This window comes from Colletotrichum fructicola (genome assembly GCF_000319635.2).
Source record: "Colletotrichum fructicola Nara gc5 chromosome Unknown KSG_Nara_v1_contig05, whole genome shotgun sequence".
Classification (NCBI taxonomy): Eukaryota; Fungi; Ascomycota; class Sordariomycetes; order Glomerellales; family Glomerellaceae; genus Colletotrichum; species Colletotrichum fructicola.
Window position 1 is genome coordinate 784,570 of NW_027094055.1, and position 16,196 is coordinate 800,765.

At 54.5% G+C, this 16,196-nt stretch overlaps 6 protein-coding genes across 6 annotated transcripts; 2 read left to right on the top strand and 4 right to left on the bottom strand.

Moving 5' to 3' along the window:
• Positions 1 to 1,577: 1,577 nt before the first annotated feature.
• Positions 1,578 to 5,107, top strand: CGGC5_v008900 (Uncharacterized protein; the record flags this gene model as incomplete). The annotated part of the gene is made up of 7 exons (XM_032019420.1): positions 1,578 to 1,701; positions 1,763 to 1,801; positions 1,870 to 1,987; positions 2,042 to 2,138; positions 2,253 to 3,340; positions 3,397 to 4,641; positions 4,705 to 5,107. 7 exons carry the CDS (start codon positions 1,578 to 1,580, stop codon positions 5,105 to 5,107), a joined length of 3,114 nt encoding a protein of 1,037 aa, XP_031883353.1.
• Positions 5,108 to 6,694: 1,587 nt separating this feature from the next.
• CGGC5_v008901 (ATP synthase subunit 5) lies at positions 6,695 to 7,872 on the bottom strand (the record flags this gene model as incomplete). The annotated part of the gene is made up of 4 exons (XM_032019419.1): positions 6,695 to 6,808; positions 6,904 to 6,996; positions 7,213 to 7,527; positions 7,702 to 7,872. 4 exons carry the CDS (start codon positions 7,870 to 7,872, stop codon positions 6,695 to 6,697), a joined length of 693 nt encoding a protein of 230 aa, XP_031883391.1.
• Positions 7,873 to 8,554: 682 nt separating this feature from the next.
• On the bottom strand, positions 8,555 to 9,558 carry mob1-1 (putative maintenance of ploidy protein mob1; the record flags this gene model as incomplete). The annotated part of the gene is made up of 4 exons (XM_032019418.1): positions 8,555 to 8,796; positions 8,850 to 9,077; positions 9,145 to 9,305; positions 9,533 to 9,558. The coding sequence occupies 4 exons, from the start codon at positions 9,556 to 9,558 to the stop codon at positions 8,555 to 8,557; spliced, it is 657 nt and encodes a 218-aa protein (XP_031883354.1).
• A 579-nt stretch (positions 9,559 to 10,137) lies between these two features.
• CGGC5_v008903 (uncharacterized protein) lies at positions 10,138 to 12,826 on the top strand (the record flags this gene model as incomplete). The annotated part of the gene is made up of 5 exons (XM_066152082.1): positions 10,138 to 10,208; positions 10,265 to 10,276; positions 10,496 to 10,553; positions 10,606 to 10,915; positions 10,971 to 12,826. The coding sequence occupies 5 exons, from the start codon at positions 10,138 to 10,140 to the stop codon at positions 12,824 to 12,826; spliced, it is 2,307 nt and encodes a 768-aa protein (XP_066008544.1).
• Positions 12,827 to 13,319: 493 nt separating this feature from the next.
• Positions 13,320 to 13,998, bottom strand: lsm1 (U6 snRNA-associated Sm-like protein LSm1; the record flags this gene model as incomplete). The annotated part of the gene is made up of 3 exons (XM_032019416.1): positions 13,320 to 13,642; positions 13,706 to 13,774; positions 13,857 to 13,998. 3 exons carry the CDS (start codon positions 13,996 to 13,998, stop codon positions 13,320 to 13,322), a joined length of 534 nt encoding a protein of 177 aa, XP_031883393.1.
• A 1,437-nt stretch (positions 13,999 to 15,435) lies between these two features.
• Positions 15,436 to 16,034, bottom strand: aps1 (Diphosphoinositol polyphosphate phosphohydrolase aps1; the record flags this gene model as incomplete). The annotated part of the gene is made up of 2 exons (XM_032019415.1): positions 15,436 to 15,863; positions 15,977 to 16,034. The coding sequence occupies 2 exons, from the start codon at positions 16,032 to 16,034 to the stop codon at positions 15,436 to 15,438; spliced, it is 486 nt and encodes a 161-aa protein (XP_031883394.1).
• Between the last annotated feature and the right edge of the window lie 162 nt (positions 16,035 to 16,196).

The following is a 16,196-nucleotide window of genomic DNA, read 5'->3' on the forward strand; positions in this document are numbered from 1 at the left end:
GCAGGCCAGAAGCTGGCGTGAGACATGCCGGTGCATGCAGGCGTATATATAAACAAGTCGGGTTCATACGACGTTGCGGGAGGGATTGGTGAATGGCGATTTGGGTCGATTTCCGCGATATAGATATCCTCTTCAGCAATTGACGTCGGGGCCACAGAAGGCCTCGAATTCCTCACGATATCCAGACCATTCCCGACACGGACGTCTTGGCTGATGTGCGGTCCTGGTCCTGGTCCTGGTCCTGGTCCTGGTCTTGGTGGCATACTATCTCATCTCCGTCGCAGGACAATTCGCCCGTTCGAGAGACGAGAAGGTCCAACATAACGGCGGAAGAAGAACGGCCAAGCACCGGTACGGCGGCAGCTATATCAAAAACAGAGGCTCATCGGCGATCCTCAAGGCCGTCCGTTCGTCCCCTGTCGGTCGGTGCGGTCCAGGCCTACTCGGGGCCTGCGGCGGCCCAATGCAGTGCGATGTGGTCGGTGAACAGCTTGCCCCGCTAGGTTGGATTCAGGTGCGCTAGAGCTGGTTGACGTCATGCCTCTGAAAGCTCTGATTTTAGCGTTTCAAGGAGAGGGGCAACAAGGGGCAGAAACCGGGAGCCAGCGAGCTGCAAGAGAGAGGACGAAATCACAATGGAGAGCGCATGTTCTGCAGGAATAACTGTCAATACCTAGCTAGGTATGTGATGGGCATGTGGGTATGGGGCAGTGGACAACACACTCAGTTGTGTACCTCTTGATAAGGGCCCCATTCGTTGTTGTTGTTGGGGCGGGGAGACGGCCATTCCACATGGAAAAGAGAATAGCATACTGATGAATGCCCCGCGCTGTCGCCCCCTCAACCTTGAACCTGGGCAGGCCGGGATTGTCACCGTCGCCGTCGCCGTCAACTACAGCGCCCCGTGTGACAGAAGCAGGCACCTGCTTGCCGGTGCTGACACTTTGCGCACAGTCTCTAGAATGGAAGAAAGAGCCAGATAGGTAGCTTCCTCGAGCTAATCTTGCTGTCATTTGGTTGGCCGACCGGCGCTTGAAGCGTACCTAAGGTACCTTACCTTAGGTAGTCAGTTACCTTAGCCCGAGTTCCTTGTTCGGGGCTGAGGTGCCCGGAGTAGAGCTCCCGTTGACGCCCGTCTCCCGACACATTGGTCGTTTCTCTGGCCGCTCATCAGTAAAAAAAGAAGAAGCACACAACACGGCGAAAGCCTCTTTCCGCCAACGTCCCCTCCAACCTCCGCCATTCATCAATCTACATCGCCAGCCCTCCATTGGCCAGCAAGACCAACTTGTCCGACTTTTTCCTAAGCTGACCGCCTGCCGCTGAAGCTATCGTGATACGTGACGTCGCCTACTGAGTCGTTGTGGTGGTATTTGCTAGGGTGTCGGTGTCTGGCTCTTACTAAAGCCAGCTCCTCCCAAGGCCTGCAGCCTCTCGCTCTTTTCGCCGCAGCAACCCACAAGTTTCTTCCCTTCTTCAACTCTCGCAACCCCCTCAAGCTCACCCGCTTGTCGTTGTCGTGACCGGCGTCCTGCCAGCCACTGTACCCAGCTCCTCACGGTGCCAATTCGCCCGCCATGGTTATCCATGACAAACACGAGTTCCTCACCGAGGAGGAGAGGCGCCTGAGGGAAGACCGCCATCGCGAGAAGTACTGGAAGAAATGGGGTCCCTATGTCGCCGAGCGACAATGGGCAACCGGTGAGCCAGCGGCTGTCTCCCAATCATGACAAGAAGCCATCTAACCAGAGTTGTGTCGCAGTGCGAGAGGACTACAGTCCCGACGGAGACGCGTGGAGTCGTGAGGATCTCCCCCCGCCTGCTTGCTCCACGAGCTCCAATTGCAGCCCGCTGACAGACCAACCCCAGACTTTACCCACGACGATGCACGATCCCGAGCTTACAGATGGGGTGAAGACGGAATTGCTGGCGTTTCCGACACCCACGGTTTCCAAAACATCGCATTCGCCTTCTGGAACGAGGAAGAGTAGGTCGGCGTAGAAAATCATATCGATCAGCTCAATTGCTGATGATACGATAGCGATTTTCTCAAGGAGAGGCTCTTTGGTCTCTCTAATCCTCAGGGCAACCATGGCGAGAGCGTCAAGGAAGCTCATTTCCACGTCGATAACACACCCGTGAGTAACCATTCCAACAATCTTCCAGAATAGGAACAAAGCTAACAACTTCGGCAGACGGTAAGCCCAAAGAAGGATCCAACTGAGATCATTGATGCTTACGAACAGACGTAGCACTCTTACATGAAGTTCCTGTACAAATACCCCCAGAAGAAGTTTCCGTACAAGGATCTCCTTGACGAGAACGCGAAAAGAGGCAAGACAGACAAGGAATACCAGATTATCGACACTGGTGTTTTCGAGGAAGACAGATACTGGGATATTTTTATCGAAACTGCCAAGGCGACCGACGACCCTGAGGAAATTCTGTTCCGTGTGACGGCATGGAACAGAGGTCCCGATCCGGCACCCCTCCACATTATCCCGCACATGTGGTTCCGCAATACCTGGGCCTGGGGCCGCGAGCCCGAGGACAAGAAACCGTCCGTTGAGGCATACGCGGAGAGCATGGTCAAGTCCAAGCATCACAAGCTTGGCGACCGGTATCTTCTCATGTCGCCCTCGCCTGGTGTCGGCTCTAGCGGCGACGACGTCCTTCCCAAGATGATGTTCACAGACAATGACACCAACTATGAACTGTTGTACAAGCAAGAGAACAAGACTCCCTATGTCAAGGATGCATTCCACAGGTACATTGTCGATGGCGAGAAGGAAGCAATCAATCCCGAGCAGAAGGGAACCAAGAGCGCCGCATGGTTCAGTTTCAACGAGGACGGCGGTGTTGACCCTGGCGAGTGCGCGGTTGTGCGTTTCCGCCTTTCCAAGCGGAATGAGACATATTTCGACGAAGGCGAGTTTGATGACTTGATCGACCTCAGAATCGCCGAAGCCGATGACTTTTACTACCGCCTCAGCCCGTTGCCGATGGCTGACGACCTCCGCAACATCCAGCGTCAGGCGTTCTCTGGCATGATGTGGACCAAACAGCACTACCTGTTCATTTGGGACCAGTGGGCGAATGGGGACCCAACTCAGCCACCGCCGCCGCCAAGCAGGAAGGACATCCGCAATAATCAGTGGAAGCACATGCATTGCGACGATATCTTGTCCATGCCTGATTCTTGGGAATACCCTTTCTTCGCCGCTTGGGACAGTGCCTTCCACTGCATCACGCTCGCCATGCTGGATCCTGACTTTGCAAAGAAACAGTTGGATCTCTTCACTCGCGAGTGGTACTGTCATCCGAACGGTCAACTGCCAGCGTGAGCTGCCTACCATATGCGTTGAAACAAAGACGGTGTTTGCTGACTGGGAACAGATATGAATGGAACTTTGGCGATGTCAACCCCCCCGTCCATGCGTGGGCCACCTTCCGCACGTTCAAAATTGAGCGCAAGCTGTACGGAAGGCAGGATCTGGACTTCCTTGAGCGAGTTTTCCAGAAACTGTTGTTAAACTTCACTTGGTGGGTTAACCGCAAGGATGCCGACGGCAAGAACGTCTTCGAGGGAGGTTTCCTCGGCCTCGACAACATCGGCCTCTTCAACCGATCTGAGCCGTTGCCGACTGGCGGCTCCCTGGAGCAGGCCGACAGTACCGGCTGGATGGCTTTCTACTGTCTCAGCATGCTGAACATTGCCCTTGAGCTTGCCAAGCACAGGCGCACCTACGAGGATATTGCGTCCAAGTTCTTTGAGCACTTCATCTTCATCAGTGACGCCATGACCTTCAGGACTGGCCAGAAGGACGAGAAGTCCCTGTGGAACGACGAGGATGGCTTCTACTACGATGCCATTTCTTGGGGTGGCCCCTGGATTCAGCAGCTCCCTGTCCGATCTTTGGTCGGCCTAATTCCACTCTACGCCACCATGACTCTGGAGCCTGAGCTGATTAACAAGCTGCCCTCGTTCAAGAAGAGAGTGGATTGGTTTATAGAGAACCGCTGTGACTTGGCCGAGAGAAACATGGCCAGTATCGCTAAGCGTGGCGAGGGCAACAGAATCCTGCTGTCTATCGTGAGCAAGGACAGGCTCGAGAAGATTCTCAAGCGCATGCTTGACGAGGATGAATTCTTTTCCGAGCACGGCATTCGATCTCTTTCCAAGTTCCACGAGAAGAATCCCTTCTCAATGGACGTCAACGGGCAGACCTTCTCCGTCGGATACGTACCAGGCGATTCTGACAGTGGCTTATTCGGAGGCAACAGCAACTGGAGAGGACCCATCTGGCTGTGTGTCAACTTCCTCTTGGTTGAGTCCCTCCAGCGCTTCTATTTGTTCTACGGCCATGAGTTCCAGGTCGAGTGTCCCACAGGCAGCGGCGACTACATGCATCTCGGCCACGTCTCGAGAGAGATCCAGCACCGTCTGCAGCACTTGATGTCTCTCAACGACGACGGTCGTCGCAGCATCAACGCCGGAAACGACTTGCTCGACTTTGACCCTTACTGGAAGGACTACCTCTGGTTCTACGAGTTCTTCGACGGCGACTCCGGCCGTGGTCTCGGTGCCACCCACCAGTGCGGTTGGACTGGCCTGATGGCCAAAATCATTCACGACACTGGGTAAGCTTCCTAGTTTTGATGCTTGTTCTTTTCTCCTTGTATGCGTGCTAACAACGATCACAGTATCACCTGCCGCCTTCCACAGACTCCCCGCACTCCTTCTGCTGGCATGTCGCACTACTTCGACGACATCCTCACTCGCTCGATCAAGCGCCGCGACTCTACCGCCCCAGGCACCCCGGGACCTAACGGCAAGCCACGCATGCGCAGATCTTCTACCGCACGCTCCATCGGCGCACGTAGCGACTTCGACTCCGAGATGAACGGACAGGACGGCGGCGACGATTCGCTCGGCAACTCGGTCACTTTGGAGGATCCGGACAAGCTGCGAGAGAGGATGAGGGAGCGCTCGGAGGCGGACGCGCACATGCATCGCTACATCTCAGATCAGCTCCAGCGCTACAAGGATGACAAGGAGGATAAGGAGTATGTCAACGGCGGCGACGAGTACGAGACCAGAGCCTAAGTGATTTATGTGACTTGTAAGTATCGTCCTGTCTGGTTAGTACAATCGTCATTTGATGCTTATCCGAGTGTGAGAGAGCGAGAGAATGGCTTGAAATGTAATGGCGACCAAGGTACCGGGCGAGAAAACATTTATGTGAGAGAGCGTGGGAGGGGGGCTTCAGAAGAATAGAGATTGCAAACGGGAAACTTTCCTTGGTTACGAATCCGAATATTACTGCCATCAGTGCATATAGAGCCACAGACAGAACTGTTAGAATGTGGAACAGATAGATTTCAATTATTTCAGGCTTCTGATAAGTACACGGAGAGTCCAGCTCATCTACTTTGTTTGTCGCCCAGACCTGGCTCGTCTCAGCATGGTCCTTTGTGCGTGAATCACTCAAGTAGCCAGCCTCTCTGCCTTCCCAATTCAAGAATGTTCTCTCACCCGCCTGCCTGCCTGGCTGCCTTACCTCCCCTCAACGCATGAACCCCTCTCCCACTCCTTCCATTTTACCCAACCTGTTGCCTCGTCACCGTCAACCAGGCCTGATGAAGGGCCCAGTGGCCCAGAGGTATAACGCTGAGAGTCGTTAGTTTGAACTTGGTATGAAATCCGATTGCTGGTTTCGTAGGGTCTGCGGTTCGAGCCCGCACCTGAGCTTTTGTCTTTCAAGTTGCTCGAGCTCTTCTTACCACCCCTCCTCTATTCCACTTTTAGTTTCTCCTTTCTACCTTTCTAGGCCCCCTTTCCGCCCTCTGGCTGATTCCATACGTTCATTACTAGGCTCTCTGTATCCAAAGGCGACTTTACCCCAGCGGGACAAGGCTCGGCCCGCAACATGCGCAGCATCTTGAACCAACTCGTAGTCGGGCTTGATCAAAAGCGGGCATTTTTCTTTTGTGACGACCAAACGAGAATACCACATGTGCCCTCGGCCTTTGATGACTCCTTGTCTGAACGAAAGTCTGGTTTTAAATGAGAATTGACAAACCAGGGTCATTGGAACTGTGTCCAAGGGGCCAAGTCGAGGAACGCCCCAATGTTGTTGAACGCGACTATTGCTCATCATGCAACGCCATCGTGTCAGCCTGCGAGAACGCTTATGTAGTCCTTATCGGTAGACAGCAGCGGGTTCGTAGTGCATGGGTGTCACTGGCGTCATTTACCAGCTACTCACGCTACCTACACAAACACGACGTCTACTCGCTTGACTCGCAGTCTAGATCATATCACCAAAATCAGAGTACCGTGAATGCTTCTATTGTAGACTATGCACAGCTCGTCTCATGGCCTGGAATAGGATCCCTCCCATCTCTCTCTCACCCAGTCGAGGCCGAAGGACCCAACGACAGTTTCTAGAGAAAGATGACGTCTTTTCAGAAGAAACATTTCCCGTTTCCCCCCTTTCACAAGCCACCTCCCACCCCATGGCCAAAGTTTACAAGAAACACGCACACAAAGAGAAATCAGTTCGGCGGGGAGGTGTGGGAAGGGGATTAGATGAGTCATGGAGATATGCTAGTCGGTTGCTTCATCTTTTACTCTTCTCTTCTCTCATAAAAAAGGGAGGGGCTTGATGGTTTTGTTATGGTAAGAATTGTTTTACAAAGTGTCGGTAAGGAGCTTGTTGAGCTTGGCGATCTTGGAGGAGACGCTAAGGTCAATGGTACGGTCGCCGACCTCAACGATGAGGCCACCGACGATCTCGGGGTTGACCTGGATATTGTGTCAGTCCATGTTGCGCTGTAGAGCGCAGAGCTTCGCCCGGTCCGAGGTGATCTCGGGGACTCGGCCGAGGTGAAGTGACGTACCTGGTTGGTGACCTTGAGCTTCTTGCCCTGGCCGACGTAGGAGGACTTGGTGATGGCAGACTCCAGTCTGTTGAGAGTCTTGTTGTCGAGTTGCTGCAATGATGTCAGTCGCAATTTTCGTGTAAGTCATCATCCGCTCTGAAATCTGCTTGTTGAGAACCGCACATATGCGCGGTATTTCTGTTCGTCGAGAAAGTTCCGCCGCCAGACCCTCAATCAAGCTTCGTCTTCTTGATTCACTGAATGCTCATGCCCTCCTCAAAGCAGAAAACACAATGCAACATTCCCTCAGCATAGTGTGAGACGTACCGTAGCGCTGGTGACAATAAGCTCAACCTCACCACGAGCAGCGCTCATGATCTCGCCGAACTTCTGGCAGACACCAGGGAGGAGGCCGAGGCGGTTGTTCTCGGCGAGGGCGGCAAGGAAGTTCTTGACGGTCTCCTGGGAGCCGGCGCCGGCCTGCTTGGTGAGCTCGGCGACGATGGCGGTCTTGTCCTCGGCGCTCAGGGTAGGCGCGGCCAGGATGGTGGACAGCTTGGCATCCTTGCTGACGAGGGCCTCGAGGCTGGACAGAGCCTTGGCCGTGGGGTCGAGGGCGGAGGTCTTGACAGCGGCGGTGTACTGTGGTAAGTGAACGCAGTTAGCGATTGTGTCGCTCGATTGTTATCCAACTTTTTTTTTATCCCTCCATTTCGCTTCCTTCAACGGAGGGGACCCCTCGATGTTTCGAGCTGCTTCAATTGAATGACAGAACCCAATTGAGCCCGGGAAAACATGACAGCAGGATATTCGTACCAGGGCAGTGGCGTAGGTGCCATCGAGGCCAAAGACGGCGACTGGGGGCTTGACGTTCTCGGTGGCAGCAGCGGCAGCGGCGTAGGTTCGGACGGCCGGGACACGGGGAGCAACGAGGCGCGACGCGGGAGCCGCCGCACGAACTGCGCGGGTAGCCGATCTCGAGAACATGGTGAACGGTCGGGTGGGAGTGTTCGTTTGATGGGAGTCGGACGGGGGGGCGTCGAGGCGGGGAGGGAGGGATGCTGCTGATTTGAGGAGCAGTGGTGGTAGCTGTCGGTTTTCGAGGATGAGGTTTGAACTTCGGCAATTTGGGATGTTGATGCCTTGGGGCTGGCGCTGTGTCGTGCGCTGTTTCTGTGAGGCATCAACTTAGGTAAGCTGGATCTCCACACTAGGGTGGTCGGGTCGGTGGAAATCGGAGCTGGAATTCCACTACGTGCTGTGTCCCGTCATTACGTTACAGGCACCGGCCAACCAACAGCACGGAGCCTAAACAGACGCAAGCCCCACACCAATTGAGTTCCCTGTAAGCGATGATACGAATTGAGATGAACCATGAGTCCTTGGCGACACATTCGCCCGTGGCCAAAAGCGCGAAAACAGAGTTGGTCATGTCTGATGCTCGAATTCTCAAACCCATAGCCGGGTCGTCCGTAACCCTGTGTGTAGTCTACAGTAATATCACATATGTCGCTACGACGCCCCGTCTCGGGGCGCTGCAACGGTCTCAAAGCCCAACGCGCCCAGTCATTAGCACTTCCCTCATTGCAAGCCAGCCCGCGTCCCTATTTATCCCCAACGCCTAGACAATGCAGTTTACTCATCGGCGCAAACATCGTCATTACTGCGCTCAATCGCTCTCAATCATCTTTTCGGCAAGGTCGTTCAAAGGCCCGTAAAAATCCTTGCCGCTCGCGAGCTTGTGCTCGTCGACAAACAGCACGTACTGCTTGAAGCTCGTGTTGAGATGGGGCTCAAGACCGAGCTCTCTGATGATGCTGTAGTGGTGGCAGTAGACGTGGGCGTAGACTCGGTACATGCGCTTGAAGATTTGTCGAACGTGCGACGGGAAGTTCTTGGGGAAGGGAACGCCTGAGCCTTGCTGTCAATACCACGTCCTCGCATGCAGGGGGGAGTATACGTACCAATCCTACTCGGCATCATCGTCTCGTTGTCGATGGTGCTTTGCACCCAGGTCATGAGGTGCTCAATGTAGTCCGGGGCTGACATGTGGGTTGGTTTCTTATACTGGTCACTATCCTGCCACAGATACTCGAATTCGTCCGTTGCCTTCATCTCGGGGCACGACTTGGGTGAGCAAAACTCGGTGATGGCGCCGTAGAGGAGATTGATCTGGTTGTAAAAGTCGACCACTATGCATTGCAAATGTCAGCCAGAACGGTACGCCGCTGCTGTCTTTCAACGCCTGGGATGCCTTACTGTTTACCGCCAACCACTCGTTCTCGTCCTCGCCCTCCGGCAGCTTCACGACCTTCCTCAGACTTCCTCCTCCCAGGGTCGCTTCGGCATACTGTCGCAGCGCAACACCATTGTTGCCTCCCTTGACGGTGCGCGCACGGAACTGGTTCCTACCGGCCTTACTGTTCCCGTCGCAGTCGTCGTCAGCGCTTGTCTCAATAACTTCGGGTTCATACGTCTTGATGACGGTCACGTCGCGAGTGACAGCATTGCTGCGCAGAGGGTCTGGTGCCGCTGGCGGGGGCGAAGGCATCGGCAGCGATGGAATGCCTCCCGCCAGCAGCCCAGTCCTCACGCTGAGGTACTGCAAAAGGGACATCATCGGGGCCGCTGTTGTGGTGGTACTGACACTGTCATTCCCGGCACCGCGCTCATGTTTGCGGCTTGTCGAGAAGCGCTTTAGAATTCGGATGCGTTTTAATACTGTCGTCGTTTCGTTTGGGATCCTGCATTCCATTCCAACGGTTAGCGGGGTAATGGAACAGATAGAATCCACAAGATGTACGCCGAGATGTTGTTTGGAGCATGCCTACCTGCTGACGTCGGCGGACTTATGTGGTGGATGTAGGGGTTCGGTCGGTGGGAAAATGTAATGTTGGGGCTGAGGGTCAACCTGGGATCGCAAAGGTTGCAGGTTAAGCAAGAGATGCGGTGCAGGTTGTTGTTTTGGGATATCAGTAAGGTGCTGGTCAAAGGGTCCTTCCTCCCTATTGTGTTGGTGGTGTTTATGCGCTTGCCCAATCGGTGTGGTTGCTGGGCTGCAAGGGCCGGCTTTATGGGTACTTCAGCCACATTGCCCCTTGTCTCTGTGGCTAGAGCGCGGGGTCATCTCCGTTGCTATTCCGCAATGACGGGCAGCCGGACGCGGTCCCATCTACGGAGTACTTCGCAGCTGTAAGACCCATTTTACCAAACCCAAACGTTCGGAAGCCGATCCGTCTCTCGTGTCGAGCCATGCTTTACGGCGTCACTCCGGTCGAAAATCCAAAGCTTTGCAGACCGGGTCCTTACTCGTGTCTATCCATGTAAATCCATCACGCTCAGCCCCCTATTGAGTTCTACCGGCCGCTCATTTGAATAGCCTCAATACAAAGTGGGGAACAAGTCATCCCCGCACTCTCTGTTCCTGTTTCCCCTCTTTATCCCTTCCTCTGGGTCCAGGTAATGCCGGTCTGTTTTGCAACTACACTTGGGTGTCTTCGGTTGAGAAATGCCCGAGATTGTTCATTTTACGAAGGAAGCGCCAGACAGAGGCTAGAAATGCTCGTGACCCCAACCTTTAGTCGTCATGGGTTGGGTGTCGATCTCCCAGGGTTCTGGTCGTGACAGGCCTTCCCCGCGCAGACGGAAATCCGGAGACGACGACGCGAGTTAGTTTACAAATAGTCATCAGACCCGTTCTTGTATCTAATAGATCTCTAGCTCTCAACAAGTTTTGGAAGCTGTACTTGGAAGTTCTGGGACTTGTCTGTCGCCATGCGTGCCTTAGACATCGTGCCACTACTATGTACCCTGGTTGAGGCCAGGATAGACCGGCAGAGGGTCGTTCAGGCTTTCAATCCTCGCCGTACTGCCAGTTCTCCTGAGACGCCGCTGCAGGTAGGCAATGGCAACTTTGCATTCGGGGCCGACATCACTGGTCTCCAAACCTTCAGTCCCTTCGCGACTATGTCAACGTGGGGATGGCACAACTTCAGCTTGCCCACAGCTCCGGGTCAGACGTCGATCGATGGTTCGTTCGCTGAAGATATTGACCTCTAGAAACCAGACACTGATTACCTTCGCAGACTACCATGGCACTGAGTGGTGGACCCATGGCCGGCTCGTCCAGTACAACATGGCCAACCCGACAAACAGTGAGATTGCCGACTGGCTCCGCGAGAACCCTCATCGAATCAACCTTGGCACAATCGGCTTCTCTTTCAACGGCGGGAACATCACCACGGTCACGGAGAGCATGCTGGGCGACAAGGAACAGACCCTCGATATGTGGTCGGGTGTTATTCACTCGAGTTTCACACACAAGAACGCTTCTGTCAAGGTCGAAACCTGGGCCGATCCTAACTCTGACACCGTCGCTGTGGCCGTTGAATCAAAGCTTCTGTCATCCGGGGATTTGGCCATCTTTTTCGACTTTCCCTATCCGACGAACGACAAGTTTGGGGCGCCCTTCGTAGGTGCATTCAACTTGACTGACCAACACACGACCACTCTCGGGGAATGTGGAAAGAGCTATGCTACGATTCACCATAACCTGGCCACCGCAGAATACGACCTGCGTCTTGGATGGGACAGCGGCAGAGGTGATGGAAAGTTGGCATCACCAACCGACGGGAGCCATCGGTATGTCTTGTCCGCAAGTGGCACTGACAAGCTCCGCTTCACGGCGAACTTCGCACCTTCCAAGCTAGCAAGCCAACCCAGCTTCGACGAGATTGCGAAAGCGTCCCAAATTTGGTGGCCGACATACTGGTCTAGTGGCGCCTTCATCGACATGACCGCCACCGCAAACGCAAACGCAACCGAGCTCCAGAGGCGGACGATCCAGTCCCAGTATCTGGTAGCTGTGAACTCGGCATCGAACTACCCTCCGCAGGAATCTGGCCTCGTTAATAACGGCTGGTTCGGCAAGTTTCACGTGGAGATGGTCCTCTGGCACAACCTCCAGTTCGCCCGTTGGAACCACTTCCCTCTTCTATCCCGCTCTCTGCCCCAAACCTATACACGTCTCCTCCCTTCCTCGGTCTCCCGCGCCTTGACGCAAGGGTATGCTGGTGCCCGCTGGGGCAAGATGACAGACCCCTCGACTATCGATGCCCCGGGTGAGATCAACACCCTCCTCATCTGGCAGCAGCCTCACCCAATGTACTTCGCCGAGATGGAGTACCGCCACGCGCCAACCATGGAGACCCTGGAGAAGTGGAACGAGATCTTGACAGCAACGGCCGACTTCATGGCATCCTTTGCCTTCTTCAACGAGTCGACTGGAGTGTATGACCTGGGGCCGCCAATGTACCCCGTCTCGGAGAACACAAATCCAAATGCCACCGTTAACCCGACGTTCGAGCTGGCATACTGGCGCTTCGGGCTCGATATCGCGTTATCCTGGAAATCTCGTCTTGGGGAGCAGGCCCCTAGCACTTGGGAAACTGTCAGAGACAAGTTAGCACCACTACCCATTGTTGATGACACATACCCCGTCTACGAAGGCATTCAGGGAATGTGGACCAACATATCCACTGTACAAGACCACCCAGCAATGTCGGGTATCTTCGGCCTCCTCCCACCACCAAGATCAGGCCCTGCTTTGAACCGGACCACTCTGGAAAACACAGCCGCCAAGATCTGGGATCTTTGGGATCTCGACGAGTCTTTCGGCTGGGATTTCCCCATGCTTGCGATGAACAGCCTGCGGTTGGGTGACTCGCAACGAGCGGCTGAGTATCTTTTGCACTCGACTTTTCAATTCGACGATGCGGGTTACCCCGTCGGAGGGACTAGAGTGCCCACGCCGTATTTCCCCAGCTCAAGCAGTTTGCTCTTAGCAATGGCTATGATGGCGGGCGGCTGGGACGATGCTGAAGGCCCACACTTTCCGGAAAGTTGGAATGTTGTCGTAGAAGATTTCGTGCCGGGTTTGTAGATTAATCAGGATGGTTAGCCTAGAGATTTTTAAAGTTAGACATCCTCTCTAGTTGAACTCCCCACCAAGTCTGCATGACCAACTCGTCTCTTCTACAGTCCCTTTCAGCGTGGGTTAGCTTAGATGCAATGTCAAAGTCGACCAAAGCTATTGCACGGGACAATCCACTCATTGATAAAACACTGGCTGGAATCCGAAATGTTTGATTTCCCTATGCTGGCGTCCCTCATAACAACCAGACCCAGGATGGCGAGCATTTCACAATATTCTGCTCCCCATCCAACCAGCCGTTTGCTGCGGCGTCGAACGACAAATATGAAGGGGTGCCGGTACGCCGTATCCTGGCGCTCATCCCACCAGCACCTGAAACTCCGCCTTTCCATCCTCTCGTCTTTCAAGTTGATATTCACTCCCTGATGCGATTCAGGCGTTTTGCCATTTGATCTTCCAAGGGCTGCAGAGTAAAAGAAGCTCCGGTGCGGTAGAGCAGAGCTTAGAGCAGAATTTCGCCCATATTCTCGCCTTCGAAGCCTAGCTTGCTCAACTTCTTGATGCGACTCTTGTCACGCGCCTTGTCTTGCTCCTTCTTCTCAGCGGCCAGCTTGTGCACCAGCTTAAGGTCAGCCGGCTCGTAGCCCGGGGGTGGGTCGTCGTCCTTGTCAAGGTCGATCTCGCCCAGCAGGAGCACATTCTCGCCGCGAACGAGGAAGATGCCTCTCTTTATGTCGGCAAAGAGCCCCGAGGGGCGGGGCGGGTTCGCCTCCGGATCAGGGTGGGCAAAGACACGTTCGATGGTGTCTTGAAGGACGAGGTTTGCTGGTGACGCGGAGAGTGTCAGTCATTGCGTCTATGCCACGCATCTGTATGCGATGCACATACCGAACTGATCCCAGCTGCGAAGGACACCGATCAGTTTGCGACCGTCACGGAGGGCGACCATAAGCTTTTCTACATTCTGGCGTTAGCCAGCTACGTCAATTGCGCCTGCCTCAAGTCAAGCAGGCAACGGCAGTCGCGTGTTTTGCCTTACTGTCAGTAAGATCCAGCAACTGGGCGGCGGTGGTGAACATCTGCGGCGGAAGTTGAGTCTGTTGGGGAGGAGGCGGCGCGCGGCCGCCGAGAGCGGATTGGCCCCCCTGTGCAGGAGCGTCGGAGATTGTGAGGTTTTCCATGATTTTTTTTCCCCTCGTTATCTGGTTGGCATTGGTATTTGAGAATTATTGCATTCGGACCAGTCCCAGTCCATCGATTATGGGCCAGGGGAGAAAATGCGAAAAGAACAAGCAAGAGCTTATGCGAGGGCGCCAAAAAGCATCATCGAGGTGGGAGCGTGCGTGTCGGTCTTGTCTAGTTCGATGGCAGTAGCCTTGCGATTCTGCCCCGTTTCGCTGCTGAGATACGGGCTGGATGGAGTGTGGTGGGTAGGTAGTGTGGTGTTCGATCAAGCCATCATCATCGTGGGTCCACCCTGGTCACCTCAGCTCTTGTGGGCGACGGCGTTGGCAGGCGGTGCTTCAATGAGGTTGAGGTGGGTCCAGTCCCAGCCGTCGTCGGAGGGATTGTTTTTGCGGCATCCGAAAAGAAAACCCGACTCCCCTGAATGGATCCCGCCTGGACGGCAGCTGACACTTTTGGGCGCAAACCCCGGCTGGAACTCCGAGCACGGATCGTCGGGTGACAGGCGTTTGGGCGGCTGGGGCACGTGAAAGGCGGGGCATGAGTCAATCCCCTGCTGTCAAAAATTCTGATGATCTCAGATGCATGCGGGGCATATAGTCGCTGATGTTCCTCCAGCACCAGTCACTGCTCTTGCCCTTGGAGGGGTATCAGCTTGACCTTTTTTTTTCCCCCCCCCCGCCCTTCTTCTGTCAGTGAAGGACCATAACGTGAGCGCTTGACCTCTGGTAGCGTGCTGCGCAACTGCAGGATATGGATGGAGGACGACCAGTCTTGGATCCTCGTGTCACACGAACCTCCAGAGCTGGAAGCTTACTTTTACCTCTAGCTTTTTTGTTTCTTTCTCGCCTCTGTGGAGACTACTTGCGCTCTGTCTAATAAGCAGTGATGGGGCCCTTTTTTTGGTGTGTGTATGTAAAAGCAGAACCGACAGATCCGAAAAGCACTCATTCGGGTCATGGACGAAGAAGACTACGACAAACTGTGAATTCAAGCCTTCCGCTTCGCCCGGTTGTAACGACCAAATACCTTCTTACGCACCAAAGCCATGCTGGTTCATAGCCGCCCCCTTTTCCCACCATCTATAGCAAGCCAGCCGATAACGCCCATTCGTGATGCAATTGTTTGTTTCCCCCATATTCTTGGTTAATGAAAAATAATGATGTTTCGTTTGTAAAGCAGGCAACGTCGCTAATTGACTTTACGTCCAACAAGTTCAGAATCTCCGTTCCGAGATTGATTACGAGGGGCCATTGGGGCTTGTGTGGTCTGCGTTTCGTGAGACAAAGTGTATAGCAGCGGCGAGGCGTAATCCGGGCGGCTCGCGGTGAATAAAGACCTTGCAGTAATGCTCGCGCAGGAAAGGTGCATGCGTCGCTTTCATATCATGAGCAAGGGACGAGGGACCAAGACGCCAACGCGCCCATTGCGTATCATGACTTTTTCATAGTGCATCTAGTCAAGGCTTCAAGAAGCTCTGGCCGTGCCGCCAACGCTTCCTTGGCCTGGGTGTATGTCATCCACTGACGCTCCCTCTTGTGCTTCTCGGGCCAGTTGTCCTCTTGGCGAACGACTGTCGCTTCGTAGAATCGGTACAGGGACTTTGACGAGTCCTTGCTGGAGTGCTTCGGCGGGCGAGTCTCGACGATATCTCCCAAGTCATAGTTGATCTCGATGCTGATGCCTGCTTCTTCCCAGGCCTCGCGGGCCGCTGCCTCGGTGCACTCTTCGTCCGTCTCCCAACCGCCTTTGGGCAACACCCAGCCTTTCCTACGAGTAGACTGGATGAGGAGAACGTAGTGCTTGTCCTCTGTGAGGGGAACAACGCCGGCAACCAGACGCTCGCCTTTGGAGTTGTAACCTGCAGGACAAGGTGTTAGTGGGTCCCGCGCTGCAAGCAGGCGCACCAGGGTTTGAGGGGAGAGACATGGAGAATGGGAAAGGGAAAGCCTCTGCCCGCAATTGCGCACTTACGCTGCTTGCTTCTTCCCGTGCGCGACTCCATCGTCCGCTCCTTATGAGAGGAAGACATGCTAGGCAGCCTGTTGTTGTTGAATTCGCGGGAATTTGAAGTGGTGGGAGGGGTGTCGGAGGAGCAGACTAGGTAGTTGTGGGCTGCAGAGCTGCTCTGATATGTAGTCGCGGTAGCGTGGCGGTAGCGGTAGGTACGGCAACAACTTTTTTTTTTTTTGGC